This window comes from Hordeum vulgare, chromosome 7H (assembly GCF_904849725.1).
Source record: "Hordeum vulgare subsp. vulgare chromosome 7H, MorexV3_pseudomolecules_assembly, whole genome shotgun sequence".
Classification (NCBI taxonomy): domain Eukaryota; kingdom Viridiplantae; phylum Streptophyta; class Magnoliopsida; order Poales; family Poaceae; genus Hordeum; species Hordeum vulgare.
This window is the reverse complement of record NC_058524.1, coordinates 68668811-68686578: the sequence shown is the minus strand read 5'-3', so window position 1 is coordinate 68686578 and position 17768 is coordinate 68668811. Positions and strand designations below refer to the sequence as shown.

Genomic DNA, 17768 nt, shown 5'->3' with positions numbered 1-17768 from the left:
AAAGAACTCCAAGATCAAGATCCAAGGGGTTCCCCTCACATAGAGGAGAAAGTGATTGGTGGAGATGTGGATCTAGATCTCCTCTCTCTTTTCCCTCAAGAACAAGCAAGAATCATTGGAGGGATAGAGAGTAATCAAGCTCTAAGAATGTCAACAATGGAGATAGAACAAGAGCTGAACAGATGGATAAGACCAAGGGGGAAGAAGACCCCCTTTATATAGTGGGGGAAGGAATCAGACCGTTACCCCCACTTTCTGCCCGAGCTCCAGCGGTACTACCGCTGGCTGTAGCGGTACTACCGCTGGCACTCCAGCGGTACTACCGCTGGGCCCCTGGTAGTGCAACGGCACTACCACCGCCAAGAAAGTCTTCGCAAAAAGGTCCGTCCACGAACAACCGCTAGGCAGGCGGTACTAAGCTCCTGGAGCGGTACTACCGCTGACCAGGGGCGGTACTACCGCCAGCCAGCGGTACTACCGCTTGGGCCAGCGGTACTACCGCCAACTCTAGCGGTACTACCGCTAGGTCCAGCGGTACTACCGCTAGGTCCAGCGGTACTACCGCTCGCCACTGAAACAGCCATAACTTTCGCATACGAGCTCCGAATCAAGCAAACCCAAGCTTGTTGGATTCAGGACGACAAGGGGAATCTTAAGACCATGCGGTTATGAAAATGCCAATCATATAAAGATGTGAGTCCTCTAAGAATGAAGAACCGACAAAAACTCCAACATCGAAAACATCATAGTAGTTGCATATGGACTCCGTTTTCGATGAACTCGAGCTTGTCATGAAGATGACCATAAGCTCTAAAACTCACAAAGCGAAACACCAAGTAAGAACCAAGAAGTATGATGCAAGGATGCAAATGGTTTGAGCTCTCAACGAACGATACGATCAAGCTACTCACTTGAGAGCCCCCCTTGATAGAACAACAATCTATCCTAACCAGAAAACCTATCAAGGGCAAACCTATACCTTGCACCTCATCCTCTTGAGCTAGATGATGATGATCTTGGCTTCCTCAAGATGGACCACCTTTCTTGATTGTGTTGGCTTGATGAAGACTAGTTGATTGCTCCCCCATACTCACTATGGGTGAGCCACTCTTCAGCATATCTTCACAAGTCCATTGCCACCATAATGGACGGCAAGCTTCAAGCATGCTATCTTCATGCTGATCCACTTGAACTTGCACACCGCAATCTTGATGACGATCACAACTTGACGTCATACTCCATGGGTTGTATGAGATCTTCCCTTTGACGCAAGCCCATGGAAACACACCTAACCCCCACATAGAACTCTCACGAAGACCATGGGTTAGTACACAAACACGTAATGGACAATGCTTACCATACCATGGGATCACTTGATCCCTCTCGGTACATCTTGTACGCTTTGTGTGTTGATCGTCTTGATTTACCCTTTGTCTGAGATCTTGATCAACCATTGATGATGATCACAACTTGACGTCATACTCCATGGGTTGTATGAGATCTTCCCTTTGACGCAAGCCCATGTAAACACACCTAACCCCCACATAGAACTCTCACGAAGACCATGGGTTAGTACACAAACACGTAATGGACAATGCTTACCATACCATGGGATCACTTGATCCCTCTCGGTACATCTTGTACACTTTGTGTGTTGATCATCTTGATTTACTCTTTGTCTGAGATCTTGATCAACCATGTGTCTCTATGACCATTCTTTGGATAATACCTTGAATACCATCTTGGTCATCATATAAACTCCTTGAACCCAATAGATGGACTTCAAGAAGTGCCTATGGACAAATCCATACCATGGGATCACTTGATCTCGGTACATCTTGTACGCTTTGTGTGTTGATCATCTTGATTTACTCTTTGTCTGAGATCTTGATCAACCATGTGTCTCTATGACCATTCTTTGGATAATACCTTGAATACCATCTTGGTCATCATATAAACTCCTTGAACCCAACAGATGGACTTCAAGAAGTGCCTATGGACAAATCCATACCATGGGATCACTTGATCCCTCTCGGTACATCTTGTACGCTTTGTGTGTTGATCATCTTGATTTACTCTTTGTCTGAGATCTTGATCAACCATGTGTCTCTATGACCATTCTTTGGATAATACCTTGAATACCATCTTGGTCATCATATAAACTCCTTGAACCCAACAGATGGACTTCAAGAAGTGCCTATGGACAAATCCTATAAATGTAACTTAAGGCAACCATTAGTCCATAGGAATTGTCATCAAGTACCAAAACCACATATGGAGATATATGCTCCAACAGATCTTACTTACGCAAAGCCACAACGGTGATATGCAAATCGCTATTTAACCTTCTCCAAGGACCGCCTCAGTCAAATCCGATTCAAATAAAGTTGAAGAAATAGACACTCGCCAGTCATCTTTATGCAACAAGTTGCATGTTTGTCGATGAAATCGGTCTCTCGTAAGCGTACGAGTAAAGTTGGTCCGGGCCGCTTCAATCCAACAATACCGCTGAATCAAGAAAAGACTAAGGAGGGCAGCAAATTTAACATCAACGCCCACAAACTCTTTTGTGTTCTACTCGAGATATCATCTACGTATGAACCTGGTTGTGATACCACTGTTGGGGAATGTTGCATGGGAAACAAAAAATTTCCTACGCACACGAAGACCTATCATGGTGATGATCATCTACGAGAGGGAGATCGTATCCACATACCCTTGTAGATCGCTAAGCAGGAAGCATTAAGAAACACGGTTGATGTAGTGGAACGTCTTTGCGATCCAAATTGCCGCCATCCCACGATCCGTCCCGATCTAGCGCCGAATGGACGGCACCTCCGCGTTCAACACACGTACAGATCGATGACGATCTCCGCCTTCTTGATCCAGCAAGAGAGACAAAGAGGTAGCTGAATTCTTCGGCAGCACGATGGCGTGGAGGTGATGATGGTGGAGCTACTCCGGCAGGACTTCGCCGTGCCGTACCGATCTAGCTACGAGGTGTCACGAAGTAGTGGAGGGAGAGAGGGATGCACAAAGGCTTGAGTTGCAAAACCCCTAAAACTCTCCACTATATGTAGGAGGAACCAAGGGGTGGTTGACTTTCCTCCTACTCCAAGGAGGAGCTTCGATCGAGGCAAGGAGGGAGGAGTCCTCCTCCAATTCGGTTTGGTGGAGGATTCCTTCCTATCTTGTCCACCTTCTTCTTTTTTTCCTTCTTTATTATTGCTTTGGCCGAAATAGCCTTGTTGGGCTGGCCTCACCAGCCCACTAAGGGCTAGTGCGCCACCCATGGGCCTATTTGGTTCTCTCCCGGGTGGGTGGCCCCTCCCGGTAAAACCCCGGAACCCATTCGTCACTCCCGGTACTTTCCCGGTAATGCCCGAAATCTTTCCGGAAGCCAAATGCAACAATGCTATATATCAATATTCATTTCCGGACCATTCCAGAGACACATGTGATGTTTGGGATCTCATCCGGGACTCCGAACAACATTTGGTTACCAACATCAATAATTCAACTATACCGAAAATGTCACTGAACCTTAAGTGTGCAGACCCTGCGGGTTCGAGAACTGTGTAGACATGACCGAGACACTCTCTGGTCAATATCCAATAGCGGAACCTGGACGTCCATATTGGATCCTACATATTCTACGAAGATCTTATCGGTTGAACCTCTATGTCAAGGATTCACACAACCCCGTATATCATTCCCTTTGTCCTTCGTTATGTTACTTGCTTGGGATTTGATCGTTGATATCGCCATACCTATTTCAATCTCGTTACCGGCAAGTCTCTTTACTCGTTCCGTAATACAAGATCCCATGGCTAACTTTTTAGTCACATTGCTTGCAAGGCTTGTTTGTGATGTTGTATTACCGAGTGGGCCCTGAGATACCTCTCCGTCACACAGAGTGACGAATCCCAGTCTTGGTCCATGCTAACTCAACGAACACCTTCGGAGATGCCTATAGAGTACCTTTATAGTCACCCAGTAACGGTGCGACATTTGATACACATAAGGCATTCCTCCGGTGTCAGTGAGTTACGTGATCTCATGGTCATAGGAATGTATACTTGACATGCAATAGCAATAAAATGACACGATCATATGCTACGTTTATAGTTTTGGTCTTGTCCATCACATCATTCTCCTAAATGATGTGATCCCGTCATCAAGTGGCAACACTTGTCTATGGCTAGGAAACCTTAACCATCCTTGACCAACAGGCTAGTCAACTAGAGGCTCACTAGGGACATTGTTTTGTCTATACATCCACACATGCATTTATGTTTCCATTCAATACAATTATAACATGGATAATAAACGATTATCTTGAAATAGGAAATATAATAATAACTATTTTATTATTGCCTCTAGGGCATATTTCCAACAGTCGGCGGTCTGGTTGTGTGTTGTGGTGGTCCGTGAGATCTTGGTATTGATTGAATTTTATTGGGTGTCCACTCTCGCCGGAAAATGGCGAGGTTTGCACTTCTACCAGTTATTGATTTTTTGTGTTTTGTCTGTATGTACAATTGATTGTAAATAACCAAACCTTGTGTGGATTTCATTGCAATGATTGGTATGGTCTCCGCATTCTTGAAAGGCAACACTGAGTCAACACGAGATTATATACATATATATGCATATATCAACTTTTTTTTCTTGAGAAAATGCAAGAGATTTTACGTTTCATTGCATTGAAAAGAAAGATAGCTGTTACAATCCTCCTAGGAGGTAATTATAAATAGGAGAATCAGTGAACATCCCATGTTTGAGGGGTGATGGCTCTAAGCCCTAAAGCACCAGCGTTTGCCTAGAGAGCGATCTCGTCTTTAATCTTTGCAACCAGGGTGTTCAGGATGGTTGTCCTTCATTGAAAACGCAATCGTTGTGCTATTTCCATAGCATCCATGGGACGAGGAGGGTCATGGTGCCCAGGCCTTTGCACATGGGCGTTGAGATAGATTGCCGTGCTGATTGCCACCAGTAGTAGAGAGGGCTCGTTGTCTGGTGGGGTGCATGGGATCCTTAGCCAGCGCAACGCTTCATGCCAAATCTGTCTGGCGAAGGGGCAGACGAGGATGAGGTGGTGCATGGTCTCAGGTGCCTGGTCGCATAGGGGGCATCGAGCGGCGTGTTGCATCCCTCAGCGGGCAAGCCGGTCTGCGGTCCAGCATTAGTCGAGGTGGGCAAGCCACTGGAAGAGATGAACGCGCGGAGGCACCCAATTTTTCCAAGTGAGCTTCCAAGCGGGCCAAGCTATGGATCCGGCGAAGGTGGCGACGTAAGCAGGTTTGGTGGAGTAGACACCGTTTACACTGCATTTCCATGTGAGGCGACCCGGCTCAGCAGAGAGGGTCGTGTTGTCGATTATGTGCCATAGCCGTAGGTATTGCCCAATTTCGTGGTTGCCCACCGTGCCCTGGATCTCTTGCGCCCAGCAATTGGCCACAAGCCTCTCCGCGACCGTCATGATCTTGCATCGGTGCTTAGGGATGCACGCGTATAGGAGCGGAGCGATTTGGCGGATAGAGCGTCCACTAATCCAACAATCTTCCTAGATGTTGGTGTCCATGCCATTACCTAGTTGCATGAAGGTGGAGGCGAAGGAGAATGCACGCTCTTGGTCGGAGAATTGCAAGTCTAGGCCCGCCCATGCTCTGGTGGTGTCTGTGCGGCTGAACCAGAGCCACCGTGTGTGTAGCACGAGGCTAGTGTGCGCGGATGTGCGCAAACTGTAAGCGTACGATCGAAGAAAACACGGTAAAAAACTAACTGGTAGAGGTGTTACGTCCAATTGATGGCGATGTTTATGTCTAGTGCCTACGTCCTATAAGTAAGGCTGGGAACCGTGCTGTAAGTTTCAAACAAATTTTTGCAAACAATTTTCAAACTTTATAGGGTTACTGTCACCGTTGAGTCCCACTCGTATGATGCATGCACGAGAGGTTCACTCATGGTCGCCTCTCTACACCACATATATTCATTTGTCGCCGGCTACTATTAGTACGACGATGGTTGGAAGAACCGAATCTAAGGAAGGGAAAAGATAGGTAGGTACACGCCTTGTGATCTGGCTTACATATCGGTTCTAGATGGGCGATTTAAGCTGTCGTGATTATTTATACCAAATATTTGTACTTCATCACATGTTATTTTGTTCGTGTCTATACATCTTTAAAAATTTATACACTTTCTAACAATATTCCTGTATAACTAAAGTAAACACGTTTATATATACATCAAGTTACATTATTGCCAAACTTTATAGTTTTTTGTTTGTTTGCATTGTGTCAAACTAACATCCATCTTATTATAAGATATTTCGTTAGAAAGCAAAGAAAACAAATATTACCACATTATGTGAGTATATGTATCTTCTTGCCTATAGTATCGTTATATGGCTATAATTTGGTATTTTGAGTTATAAAGGTGGGAAGTAACTTGACAAAGGTTTCTAAAGTTCAAACTATATGTAACAACCAGGTGTAACTTAATTATCTAGAAGGTCGTCCTCAAATCTTGTTTTCGTGCTCTCTTTTGGTGATATTTGCTTTGTAGAGAACTCCAGATCGTGCGTGAGAGAGCAACTAGTATAAACGCTATGTTTGATGTTATACATTAGCAATTTAGTAGCATCGCAATCAAAATAGCAATCATAACGAATCTAATTTCTTTCTGGGTCTATTTGTCTTCTAGGTTTGGTCATGTTTAGACTACCCACGATTTGTGGCAACGGTTCCTCCTCCTATATACCATTTTTATTGGTGCTTGATTTCTGTTCGTATGTTTCATCGCTTCTTGCATAAGATTTGACTCATGGTTTGTTCCTCCGAGAAAATATTGATCCCCTTCGGTCATGACCAAGGACTGAAACGAGTTCTCAATGCAAAAAAGCAATCGGTTTTGCATTATTCGGTATAATGGACCAGTCATCGTACCAAGGAAATGAACACATTTATTTATTGCTCTGTTTGTGAAAATATGAAAGCGTTAAAGTTCGGCTAGACTAAATGTACTCCTTCCGTTTCATCAAATATGATATATATTTAACTAGTTAAATCGTCAACCTAAATTGAGACGAATAAATTAGCAAAAACATAATTCTAACCGAGCAGAGTTGTCGGTTGCTCAACTAGTTTCAACTGAAGGCATGTTCGGAGTATGTCCACTCCACTACTCCGCTCATGTAGTGGGTGGAGCTGCAGTTTAAAACTATGGAGCTGACCAGTACGTACTCTGCAGATCTTTAAATTCCAAGGAGCGGCGGATTGCCGAACAACCCCTAAATTGATGAAAATCTAATAACGAACCAACGATGATCACAAATACTTGCATCTTTGACACTTCATCGTATCTCATGTGTTTATACCTAACCAAAACTCAGGCCGGACGGGCCTAAAAAGCTCATAGTACAAAACTCAGGCCTAAACCCGATACAACCCGACCGTCGGGCCTAGTTTTTAAGCTTAAATCTGGCCCGACGTAGACGTAAACTCGGGTTTTCTCAGGCCCAAGCCCGATCTGGCCCGCCCTTCGGCCTTGATTTTCAGGCCCAGACAAGGCCCACAGGTAAGCCCAGGCCCGCCCTTCGGCCTTGATTTTCAGGCCCAGACAAGGCCCACAGGTAAGCCCAGGCCCGCCCCAACCAGGGAATTTCGGGCCGGGCTGGGCCGACCGGGTCGGGTTTTTCATGATGAGGTATACATTCTTCACTTCACTTCGGTTTGCCCGGCCAAATATCTTCTTCTCCGTTACCCGCTCAAACTCCCAACGTTATCGCGTCCAGTGGCGAAGCGGGCGTTCCACTCCACTCTCCTCCGGCGCCGGCAACCACACGTCCAACTCGACCCGCCGGCCACATCCATGCGCGCCTGACCCCCCTCCCTCTCGGACTCGATGCCTCTCATGGCCGTCTCCTCGCCACTACCCTTCTCCTTCCCCTCCGCGCGCCACCCCCGTCGCGCCGCCGCCGGGGCCGCCGCAGCGCCCTCCGCCACCGCCAGCGACGACTTCGACTACCCCCTCGCCGACCCCTCCGTCCGCTGGCCCAGCCTCCGCTTCCCGCACCTCCCCGCGCCCCGCTTCCCCGCCGCTGACGCCGCCCCTCCTCCTCCTCACGCTCCGGCGAGGCCGGAGCCCGCGGAGGAGGGCTCGTCCGCGCCCTCCCCCTCCGGCCCCTCGGCCGTCGCCGTCGAGCCGCTGGACGCGCGGGCCCACCGCGGGAGGCTGAAGAAGCTCAGCAAGGTCGCGCTGCGCCGGGCGCGGGACTGGCGGGAGCGCGTCTCGGACCTGACGGACCGCCTCCTGGCGCTGCCCCCCGGCGCGCCCGTCGCGGAGGTGCTCGACGACGCGTGGGCGTCCCCCGACGAGCTCGCCTACGTCGTGCGCGCCGTGGGCGCGGCCTCCTGGCGCCGCGCGCTCGACGCCTTCGAGTGGCTCGCGGCGAGCGGCGACGCGGCCCCGCCCCCCCGCGTCGTCGCCGTCGTCCTCGGGGTCCTCGGCCGCGCTCGCCAGGACGGGCCTGCGGAGGAGGTCTTCCTCCGCTTCGCCGGGGAGGGCGCCACCGTGCAGGTGTTTAATGCCATGATGGGCGTGTACGCCCGCTCCGGCCGCTTCGACGACGTCCGGCAGCTGCTTGACGCAATGCGCGGCCAGGGGATCGAGCCCGACCTGGTCAGCTTCAACACTCTGATCAATGCCAGCGCCAAGTCCGGGTGTTTGGCCCCTGGCGCCGCCTTTGATCTACTACACGAGGTCCGGCAAGCTGGGCTGAGGCCGGACGTTATCACCTACAACACGCTGATCAGTGCTTGCTCGCAAGGTTCCATTCTCGACGATGCAGTGGCGGTGTTTGAAGAGATGATTGATTCGGAGTGTCGGCCGGATTTGTGGACGTATAATGCCATGGTGTCAGTTCATGGCCGGTGCGGGACGACACGGGATGCTGAGCAGATGTTCATGGAGCTGCTAGAGAAGGGTTTTAAGCCGGATGCAGTTACCTACAATTCTCTCCTTCATGCTTTTGCGAAGGAAGGAGATGTCGACGCAGTGGAGCGGGTGTGTGAGGAATTGGTTAAGGCTGGGTTCAGGAAGGATGGAATTACTTACAATACCATGATCCATATGTATGGGAAGATGGGCAGGCTTGACCTGGCACTTGGTCTCTATGATGAGATGAGAGCCATAGGCTGCACACCAGATGCTGTGACTTACACTGTCCTAATTGATTCTCTGGGGAAGGTGGATAGGATTTCTGATGCAGGGAAGGTACTGGAGGAGATGGTAGATGCAGGATTAAAGCCAACCCTGGTAACTTTCAGTGCTTTAATATGCACGTACGCCAAAGGCGGGAGGCGGGACGAGGCGGAGCAGACATTTGATCGCATGGTTGCGTCAGGCGTCAAACCTGATCGTTTAGCCTATTTGGTTATGCTGGACATTATCGCAAGGTCTGGTGAGACAAAAAAGCTGATGGCTCTGTATCGGACAATGATGAAGGATGGTTATGTACCAGATGACACCTTGTATCAGGTTATGCTTGCTGCACTTGCAAAAGGAAATGAACATGAGGAGATTGAAGGAGTTATGCAAGATATGGAGGTTGTTTGTCAAATGGATCGGCAACTGGTATATGGTGTACTCATCAAGGCAGGTTGCATTTCTCAGGGTGCTAAGCTGTTAAAGAAGGCATGCCTACAAGGAAACGAGCCTGACAGTAAGAGTTTACTGTCCATTTTGGATGCTTATGAAACAACGGGAAAGCATGAAGAAGGCCTCTCTTTGCTTCAATGCATCCGGGAGCATGTCCCGAGCTCCCATAACTTGATATCTGAATGCTCCATCATGCTTCTGTGCAAAAATCAGAAGATCGTTGCTGCCCTTCAAGAGTACAACAGTATGCAGACATTAAAATGTGAATCTTTTGGCCAAGATTGTAACTTGTATGAGTGCCTTATTACATGCCTTGAGGAGGCTGAATTCTTGCCTGAAGCTTCTCAGGTGTTCTGCGATATGCAGTTTATTGGCGTAGAGCCTTCCCAGAAGATATACGAGAGTATGATCTCTACATACTGTAAATTGGGCTTCCCAGAAACAGCTCACCAATTGATGGATGAAGCTGTACAGTGTGGTGTTTGGCTACATCCTCTTTCCTCTAGAGTAGCTATAATTGAAGCATATGGGAGGACAAAACTCTGGCAGCATGCGGAAAATTTCGTGAAAGGACTGAATCAAGATGCAGGTGTTGACAGGCGAATTTGGAATGCTTTGATACATGCCTATGCTGAGAGTGGCCTTTATGAGCAAGCAAGGGCAGTCTTCGACATTATGATTAAAAAGGGCCCTGTACCAACTGTTGATTCAATTAATGGAATGATGAGAGCATTGATTATTGATGGAAGGCTAGATGAGTTGTTTGTGGTTGTTCAGGAGCTTCAAGATATGGGTTTCAAGATCAGCAAAAGCACAGTAATCCTTATGCTTGAAGCTTTTGCAAAAGCTGGGGATGTATTCGAGGTAATGAAAATATATAATGGAATGAAGGAAGCAGGATACCTGCCAAATATGCACATCTACAGAAGTATGATTTCCTTGTTCTGCCGTAATAAACGATTCAGGGATGTTGAATTGATGGTTGCGGAGATGGAGGCAGCGGGATTCAAGCCAGATCTAGTCATACTTAATACCCTTCTTTTGATGTATACTGGGAACGGAGACTTTGACAAGACAGTAGAAGTATACCATAGTATTTTGGAAGCTGGCTTAGAGCCAGACGAAGATACATATAATACACTGATAGTCATGTACAGTAGAAACTTGAGGCCTGAAGAAGGTTTTACTCTGTTGAATGAGATGGGTAAACGAGGTTTGACACCCAGGTTAGAATCCTATAAAAGCTTGCTCGTGGCATCTGGAAAAGCAAAACTATGGGAGCAAGGTGAACAGCTGTTCGAGGAAATAATATCAAAGGGTTATCGATTAAATCGATCTTTATATCACGTAATGATGAAAATGTACAGGGATGCCTGCAACCATTCCAAAGCCGAGCAACTACTAGCAGCAATGAAAGAAGACGGCATCGAACCAACAATTGCCACGATGCACATCCTCATGACTTCTTATGGGACTGCAGGGCACCCAGTGGAAGCTGAGAAAGTGCTGAACAGCTTGAAATCTTCCAGTTTGGAAGTCAGCAGTTTACCATACAGTACTGTTTTTGACGCTTACTTGAAAAATGGTGACTACAATCTTGGAATCACAAAGTTGTTGGAAATGAAAAGAGATGGTATAAAACCAGATCATCAAGTTTGGACATGTTTCATTAGGGCCGCTAGTTTGTGCGAGCGGACTGATGATGCCGTTCTTCTCCTAAACTCTTTACAGAATTGTGGATTTGACCTTCCTATTAGGTTGACGCCATACTTGACTATGTTCAAAATGATGGGACATACTTTGCAGACTTAATTTGGCTATAACTACTTGCATCTTTTGCAGGCTCCTGACTGAGAGGACTCCATCCCTGTTAACTGAGGTTGACAGTTTTCTTGAAGAACTGGAGGCACTAGAGGATTCTGCTGCTCTGAACTTTGTAAATGCACTAGAAGACCTGCTGTGGGCGTTTGAACGTCGAGCAACTGCTTCATACATTTTCCAGTTGGCAGTAAATAGGAACATATACCGTCATGGCGTTTTTCGGTATTTACATCAATCTTTAACTCTGATTTTTTTTGTTAGAAGGTGTACTTAACTTTCTGAGTTCAAATATGCATTTCATGTACTCCCTCTGTAAACTAATATAAGACCTTTTTGTGTACTTAACTAAAGTACTGATCTAAAAGGTCTTATATTAGTTTACCAAGGGAGTACTTACATTTTTCACCAAAATAAGTGGGTCACACACTGATAGTTTTGGTCCAGATATACACAAGAAAAATAAATAAACGATAGATGGTTACAGATAGCAACTTTATGGATAGCATTCAAAAGCTGTTCAGAAAAGCAGATCTAGTCTCATAATATTTGAAATCTTTCATCTGAACTCTTGGTTTAAGATATACACAAATAAACAGTTAAGTTGCCATAATGTTTGGGCATGCTGTCCCTAGAGATGAAGCTTCATCTCAAAGAGCCAGTCTGCTAATAGATCCTATAATTGTACGCCCAAGGCTACAAAGTTGATACGTTTGAACAATATGGTCTGGTCTAACTTGGTTTTCATTTCATCTGTTTGTGAAGTTGTTATGACAGTAGGTTTTATCTTGTCGACATTTTTTTTACTTCTGCGTATGTTTTATTTATTGGTAGAAATTAAGTTGAAACTTTTAGACAACATGATCTTATTGCCTTATGGTACAAGTATATGTAAACTCCAAAGTGGTATTATAAAAATATGTTCTTACTGTATCAATCTATTTATTTCTTTATTTCATGTGAATGATTCAGGGTGATAGAAAAAGACTGGGGAGCTGACTTCCGGAAGTTGTCTGCTGGGGCTGCACTTGTCGCTGTAACATTATGGCTTGACCAAATGCAAGTAGGTGCTCCTAACAATGTTATTTGCAGTTTCATGTGCTAGCTAGTAAGTCAGAGTTTTAATACCTAGACTTTGGTTAAAAGAACTACTAGATTTTGTTATTCCAGCAATGTTGGAGGATGTATAACCATTCTTTCTACATAGTTTAGTCCACATTTGAGTTTAAAAAAAAGACAATAAATAGAGGAAGACACCAATGTAAGTAGACGTGTTTACATATGTACTCCCTCCGTTCCTAAATATAAGTCTTTTTAAAGGTTCCACTAGAAGACTACATACGGATGTATATAGACATAATTTAGAGTGTATATTCATTCATTTTGCTCCATATGTAGTCCCCTAGTGAAATCTCTAAAAAGACTTATATTTAGGAACGGAGGGAGTACTAGACAATAGTAAAAGTTGGTCATCAGCTTTGGTTGTTATGCATCATTTGTGTTAACGTTACCACTTACCACGACTTTGGACAGTAAGGTTGTTGAACTCAGTGTGATCCTGCTAGCTTGACAGATTCACTAAATTAGCATATGTTGATATTCCCTTTATAGTTGTTCATGTACGAATTTTAAATTAACTATGTTGCAGTGAACATAAAAAATGTGCTTAAATGCAAGTTATTTATCTCCCATTTTAGTGCATGTGCACTTCTGATGATCTCTATTTGTATCTTCTTTGATATTTTAATCAAATACATGTTATTTCTATTTGCAGTGAACATAAACAATGTGCTTAAAATAATTCAGAATATTCCCCTAAGAAGACATTCTTACAGTTGCAACATCCCGATATAATTCCACCCTGACTCCTTTTGCTTTGGTCCTAAATTCTTAATATGGACAATCTTTCGTTTAAATGGTTTAAGCTGTTGTTGATTCCTTGACTGTTAACTCCTCTATTTGATTATTAACATGCCATTTGATCTCCTCCATTTTTAATGCAGGATGCTTCACTGCAGGGTTCACCAGAATCCCCCAAATCTATTGTACTGGTCACAGGGGAGGGGGAATATAACATGGTATCCCTGCGTAAGACGATCAGAGCATACCTTTTGGAAATGGGCTCCCCTTTCTTGCCATGTAGAGCTCGAACAGGTCGCTTTGTGGCGAAGTTTTACTCTCTCAAGATGTGGCTGAAAGATTCTCCTTTCTGCATGGATCTTGAGCTGAAAGACGCCCCAGCTCTTCCTAAAATGAACTCAATGAAGCTCACTGAAGGGTACTTCATGAGAGCTGGTCTTGTATCAACATTCAAAGATATACACGAGCAACTTGGGGAAGTACGGCCAAAGAAATTCTCCAGATTAGCAATGTTGTCAGAAGAAAGCAGGGCAAAATTTATTAAAGCTGATATAAAAGGAAGGAAAGACAAACTGGAGAGAATTAAAGAAAAGGGGCTTGTCATAGCAAGGAAATCTAAAAAAGGACCGCGGCGAGCAAAATTTGTTAGAGAACAAATCAAGGAGGAGGTTTTGAAGTAGTGCCCATTTTGCTTCACCACAGCATTTTCTCAAGCGGAGCTGTGGCGTTAACATGAATATTCTTAATGGGAGAAGATGAAACAGGAATGGTGATATATTGTGATGCTGATCGGCCAACGTACGAGTGTGATCGGACAGAAGATGTATTGCATCTGCTTCTAGGTTAATTTGTCACAGCCTAACAAGTTCATACTGGTAAATGGTTTATCAGTTAATATAAAAAGTGATTTAGCATCTCTTCTGTAATTTTTGACCTACAACCATATAATTTTACCCAGTACATCTCTTTGCAGACATGAACAAGTGACAAAGATAGCATGTTCCACTCAACATGAGATCATCATGGGACATTATAATTTATAATTCAAAACGGTGCCTGTTTAAGGTAGTCATACTGAATCCAGATATGCAGTTTTATTTTATTTATGCATTGACCCCAAACTGGTAGAAATTTTCATTTCATTTGATAGCTTGGTGATTGGTGAAATGGCAAGTTTCAACCCAACCATTATAACTTCACTGTTATGACCCTTTCACAACCTACATAAAAATGCTTCATCTTAACAATGTTCTGAAACCACCATTACTTGATGGCACTACCGAAATATAACTTCTGAATCTGGAACTCTTTGCATTGTTCTAACATGACTGAAACTAATTAGTCTAAATGACACTTGTGTTTGACACAATCTCACCCACTATAAACTTCCCAACTGCTGCAGGAGAATCTCCCGTGAATCAGGGCGCCTTAACGTTCCTCTTGATGAGTGATGTTGATGCCGAAGAAGCCGACTCCGAGCTAGGGAAACATAGCACACGAGCCAACCATGGTGCTCTTCTGTCTTCTCAGGTAAGGATACTCTACCTGTAGTCGAACTGTCGAGTATAACAAGTGCTTCCGGTTCCAGCTCCAGAAGCTGTATCGCAGAATTGTGCACCTCAGCACCTGGGACTGGGAGGCAGCGTTGCTGATTGCTGATTGCTATTGACCCGCGTTGCTTCTTCCTCCTTCCGCGTGCTGCAGATCAAGACTGTACAAAGGGCTGGAGGCGTCGCCGACGGCTTGGCGCTGCCGAGCGTCTTGAAGGCATGCGCGTGCGAGGAGGGCCCGGGCCTCCATGTGTGCGCGTCTCCATGCGTGCGCGTGCAAGGCTGGGTCTGACGCGGAGACGGCCGCCTGCAGCGTTCTCATCACCATGTACCTGAAATGCGGCGGAGGGATGCGCTCAGCTGTCGCAGCCTTCGACGGCATCTCGGAGCCAAACATGATCATCTGGACGGCGTTGATGGCCGGGCTGGCATAGAATGGCCTCGCCGCGGAGGTGGTGGGCTTCTACAGAGAAATGGGGAAGAACGGAGGTGGTGGACTTGCGAGCCTTGAGCATGGAACAATGGTGCGTTGCCGGATCATGAACCTGGGGTTTTGCTCGGATTCGGTGGTTGTGCAGAACCAGTTGAACACTCGTGCTATTACTCTTATAGCGTGCTTGGTGTTTAGAAGCACACCGGATCCGTGGCGCAATGGTAGCGCGTCTGACTCCAGATCAGAAGGTTGCGTGTTCGATTCACGTCGGGTTCAATACCCCCGAATCTAATCCGGTTCTTTTTCTTTCCATTTTTCCATTTTTCTATTTTTCCATTTTTCCCGTTAGCCCACGGTGTCTTTTGTCTTTCTTGCTTCACTCCAACAATAACGCAGCCATGAGTGTTCGATTCACGTCGGGTTCAATACCCCCGAATCTAATCCGGTTCTTTTTCTTTCCATTTTTCCCGTTAGCCCACGGTGTCTTTTGTCTTGCTTGCTTCACTCCAACAATAACGCAGCCATGAGTGTTGTGCTTAATTCGCCAGAAGCACAGCTGTGGTTGATGGACTGACAATGGACTAATCTTTACTACTTCCTTGGTTTCAAAATAATTTAGACCTCTTACTTGCTTGCCCACGGTGTGTTTTGTCTTGCTTGCTTTACTCCAACAATAATGCAGCCGTGAGTGTTGTGCTTAATTCGCTTCGGATAGGATACATGTAGAAGCGCAGTTGTGGTTGATCGACTGACAACGGACTAATCTTTACTACTCCCTCCGTCTCGGTGTATAAGTTATCTTAGGTTGTGCACCGTGACCAAGACGGAGAGGAAAATGAAAGAAAATCAATGCTAATTTGCTAATTAATACCATTGCATGCAATGAATTGATCAATGCATGTTGTGTTAGTTAGTCTCAAGTCATTAAAAGCATACATGCCCCACGTCTCTTATTGGTTGATTCCTTTATTCATGTCAAAAAACAAGAAACGAGGTAAAAGTTAATGCATCGTGCCTAAGTGTTTTGAGATTATTTGGTTTTCGTAAAATGACTTATTCACCGAGACGGAAGGAGTACTTCCTTCGTTCCAAAATAATTTAGACCTCTTGCTTGCTTGCCCACGGTGTCTTTTGTCTTGCTTGCTTCACTCCAACAATAATGCAGCCATGAGTGTTGTGCTTAACTCACTTTTGGATAGGATACATGTAGAAGCGCAACTGTGGTTGATCGACTGACAACGGACTAATCTTTACTACTTCCTTCGTTCCAAAATAATTTAAACCTCTTTTTATTTGGAGGAAGTTTAGCCAATTGTATATAAAATTAAGTAGATTTTAAAAAGAAAAATGACAAGATCCCTGCATTCATTAAAAAAAGTGTTGCATGGTTAATTAAGAAAATTCAAGTGAAAAATTGAATTGTCTGGTTAACTTTGGATAAGTTGTTGAGTGGCAAACATAAGATACTTCACGCACATAACTTCAACGAGGGTCTCAATGAAAAAGCACAGATGCGTCATTGTCATCACTACTCCCTTAGAAGGAGTCATCGCCATCTCTAAACTTGAACAAACAACTTTGACTTCGTCGTAGGTGATAGTGCAATGAATCCACAACGAAGAAGTCATGTGGAGTTGTATGCAGATCTGGACCAGAACTCATCAAACTGCAACTAGACATCACTGAACCAACTCTGATGAAGGACGAGAACTAGGAACGACAAGTGTTGAGAAGATCACCGAACAAACCACCTGTTGCACGTCATCGTACGCCACCGGGACCCATCAGTGCAATTTCATCGTTGACACACAATTGCATTGAACAAGATGAAGTTATGACAAAAATGAAGATATTTCTTTACACCTTTGGGACATTCCATCGAGTGGGTTGTGGACACCAGCGGCTCTGGTGACGGGTGATGTCGGCTCTTCTCCCTTGGACGATGTCAGGAGGAAAGTGTGAGGTGGAGCGGGAGGGTGCTCTACCGCAGCAGCCTCGGCGGTTGCGGCCACGCCCTTGATGGGGAACGTCGCATGGGAAACAAAAATTTTCCTACGCGCACGAAGACCTATCATGGTGATGTCCATCTACGAGAGGGGATGAGTGATCTACGTACCCTTGTAGATCGTACAGCAGAAGCGTTAGAGAACGCGGTTGATGTAGTGGAACGTCCTCACGTCCCTCGATCCGCCCCGCGAACAATCCCGCGATCAGTCCCACGATCTAGTACCGAACGGACGGCACCTCCGCGTTCAGCACACGTACAGCTCGACGATGATCTCGGCCTTCTTGATCCAGCAAGAGAGACGGAGAGGTAGAAGAGTTCTCCGGCAGCGTGACGGCGCTCCGGAGGTTGGTGATGACCTTGTCTCAGCAGGGCTCCGCCCGAGCTCCGCAGAAACGCGATCTAGAGGAAAAACTATGGAGGTATGTGGTCGGGCAGC

The 17768-nt window shown here is 45.6% G+C and overlaps 1 protein-coding gene and 1 non-coding gene across 3 annotated transcripts; both read left to right on the top strand.

Annotated features, from left to right (window-relative positions):
• Positions 1–7758: 7758 nt before the first annotated feature.
• Positions 7759–15951, top strand: LOC123412059 (pentatricopeptide repeat-containing protein At3g18110, chloroplastic). Of its 2 annotated transcripts, none has more exons than XM_045105013.1 (7): positions 7759–11420; positions 11506–11706; positions 12454–12544; positions 13485–14216; positions 14315–14406; positions 14744–14871; positions 15046–15951. In XM_045105013.1, exons 1-4 carry the CDS (start codon positions 7909–7911, stop codon positions 14019–14021), a joined length of 4341 nt encoding a protein of 1446 aa, XP_044960948.1. In that variant the 5' UTR covers positions 7759–7908; the 3' UTR covers positions 14022–14216; positions 14315–14406; positions 14744–14871; positions 15046–15951. The 2 variants fall into 2 exon arrangements, with proteins under 2 accessions (XP_044960948.1, XP_044960949.1); XM_045105014.1 differs by having other exon boundaries at positions 14300–14406.
• TRNAW-CCA lies at positions 15529–15600 on the top strand. The gene has a single exon. It is a non-coding gene; the product is annotated as a tRNA-Trp (tRNA).
• Positions 15952–17768: the final 1817 nt, after the last annotated feature.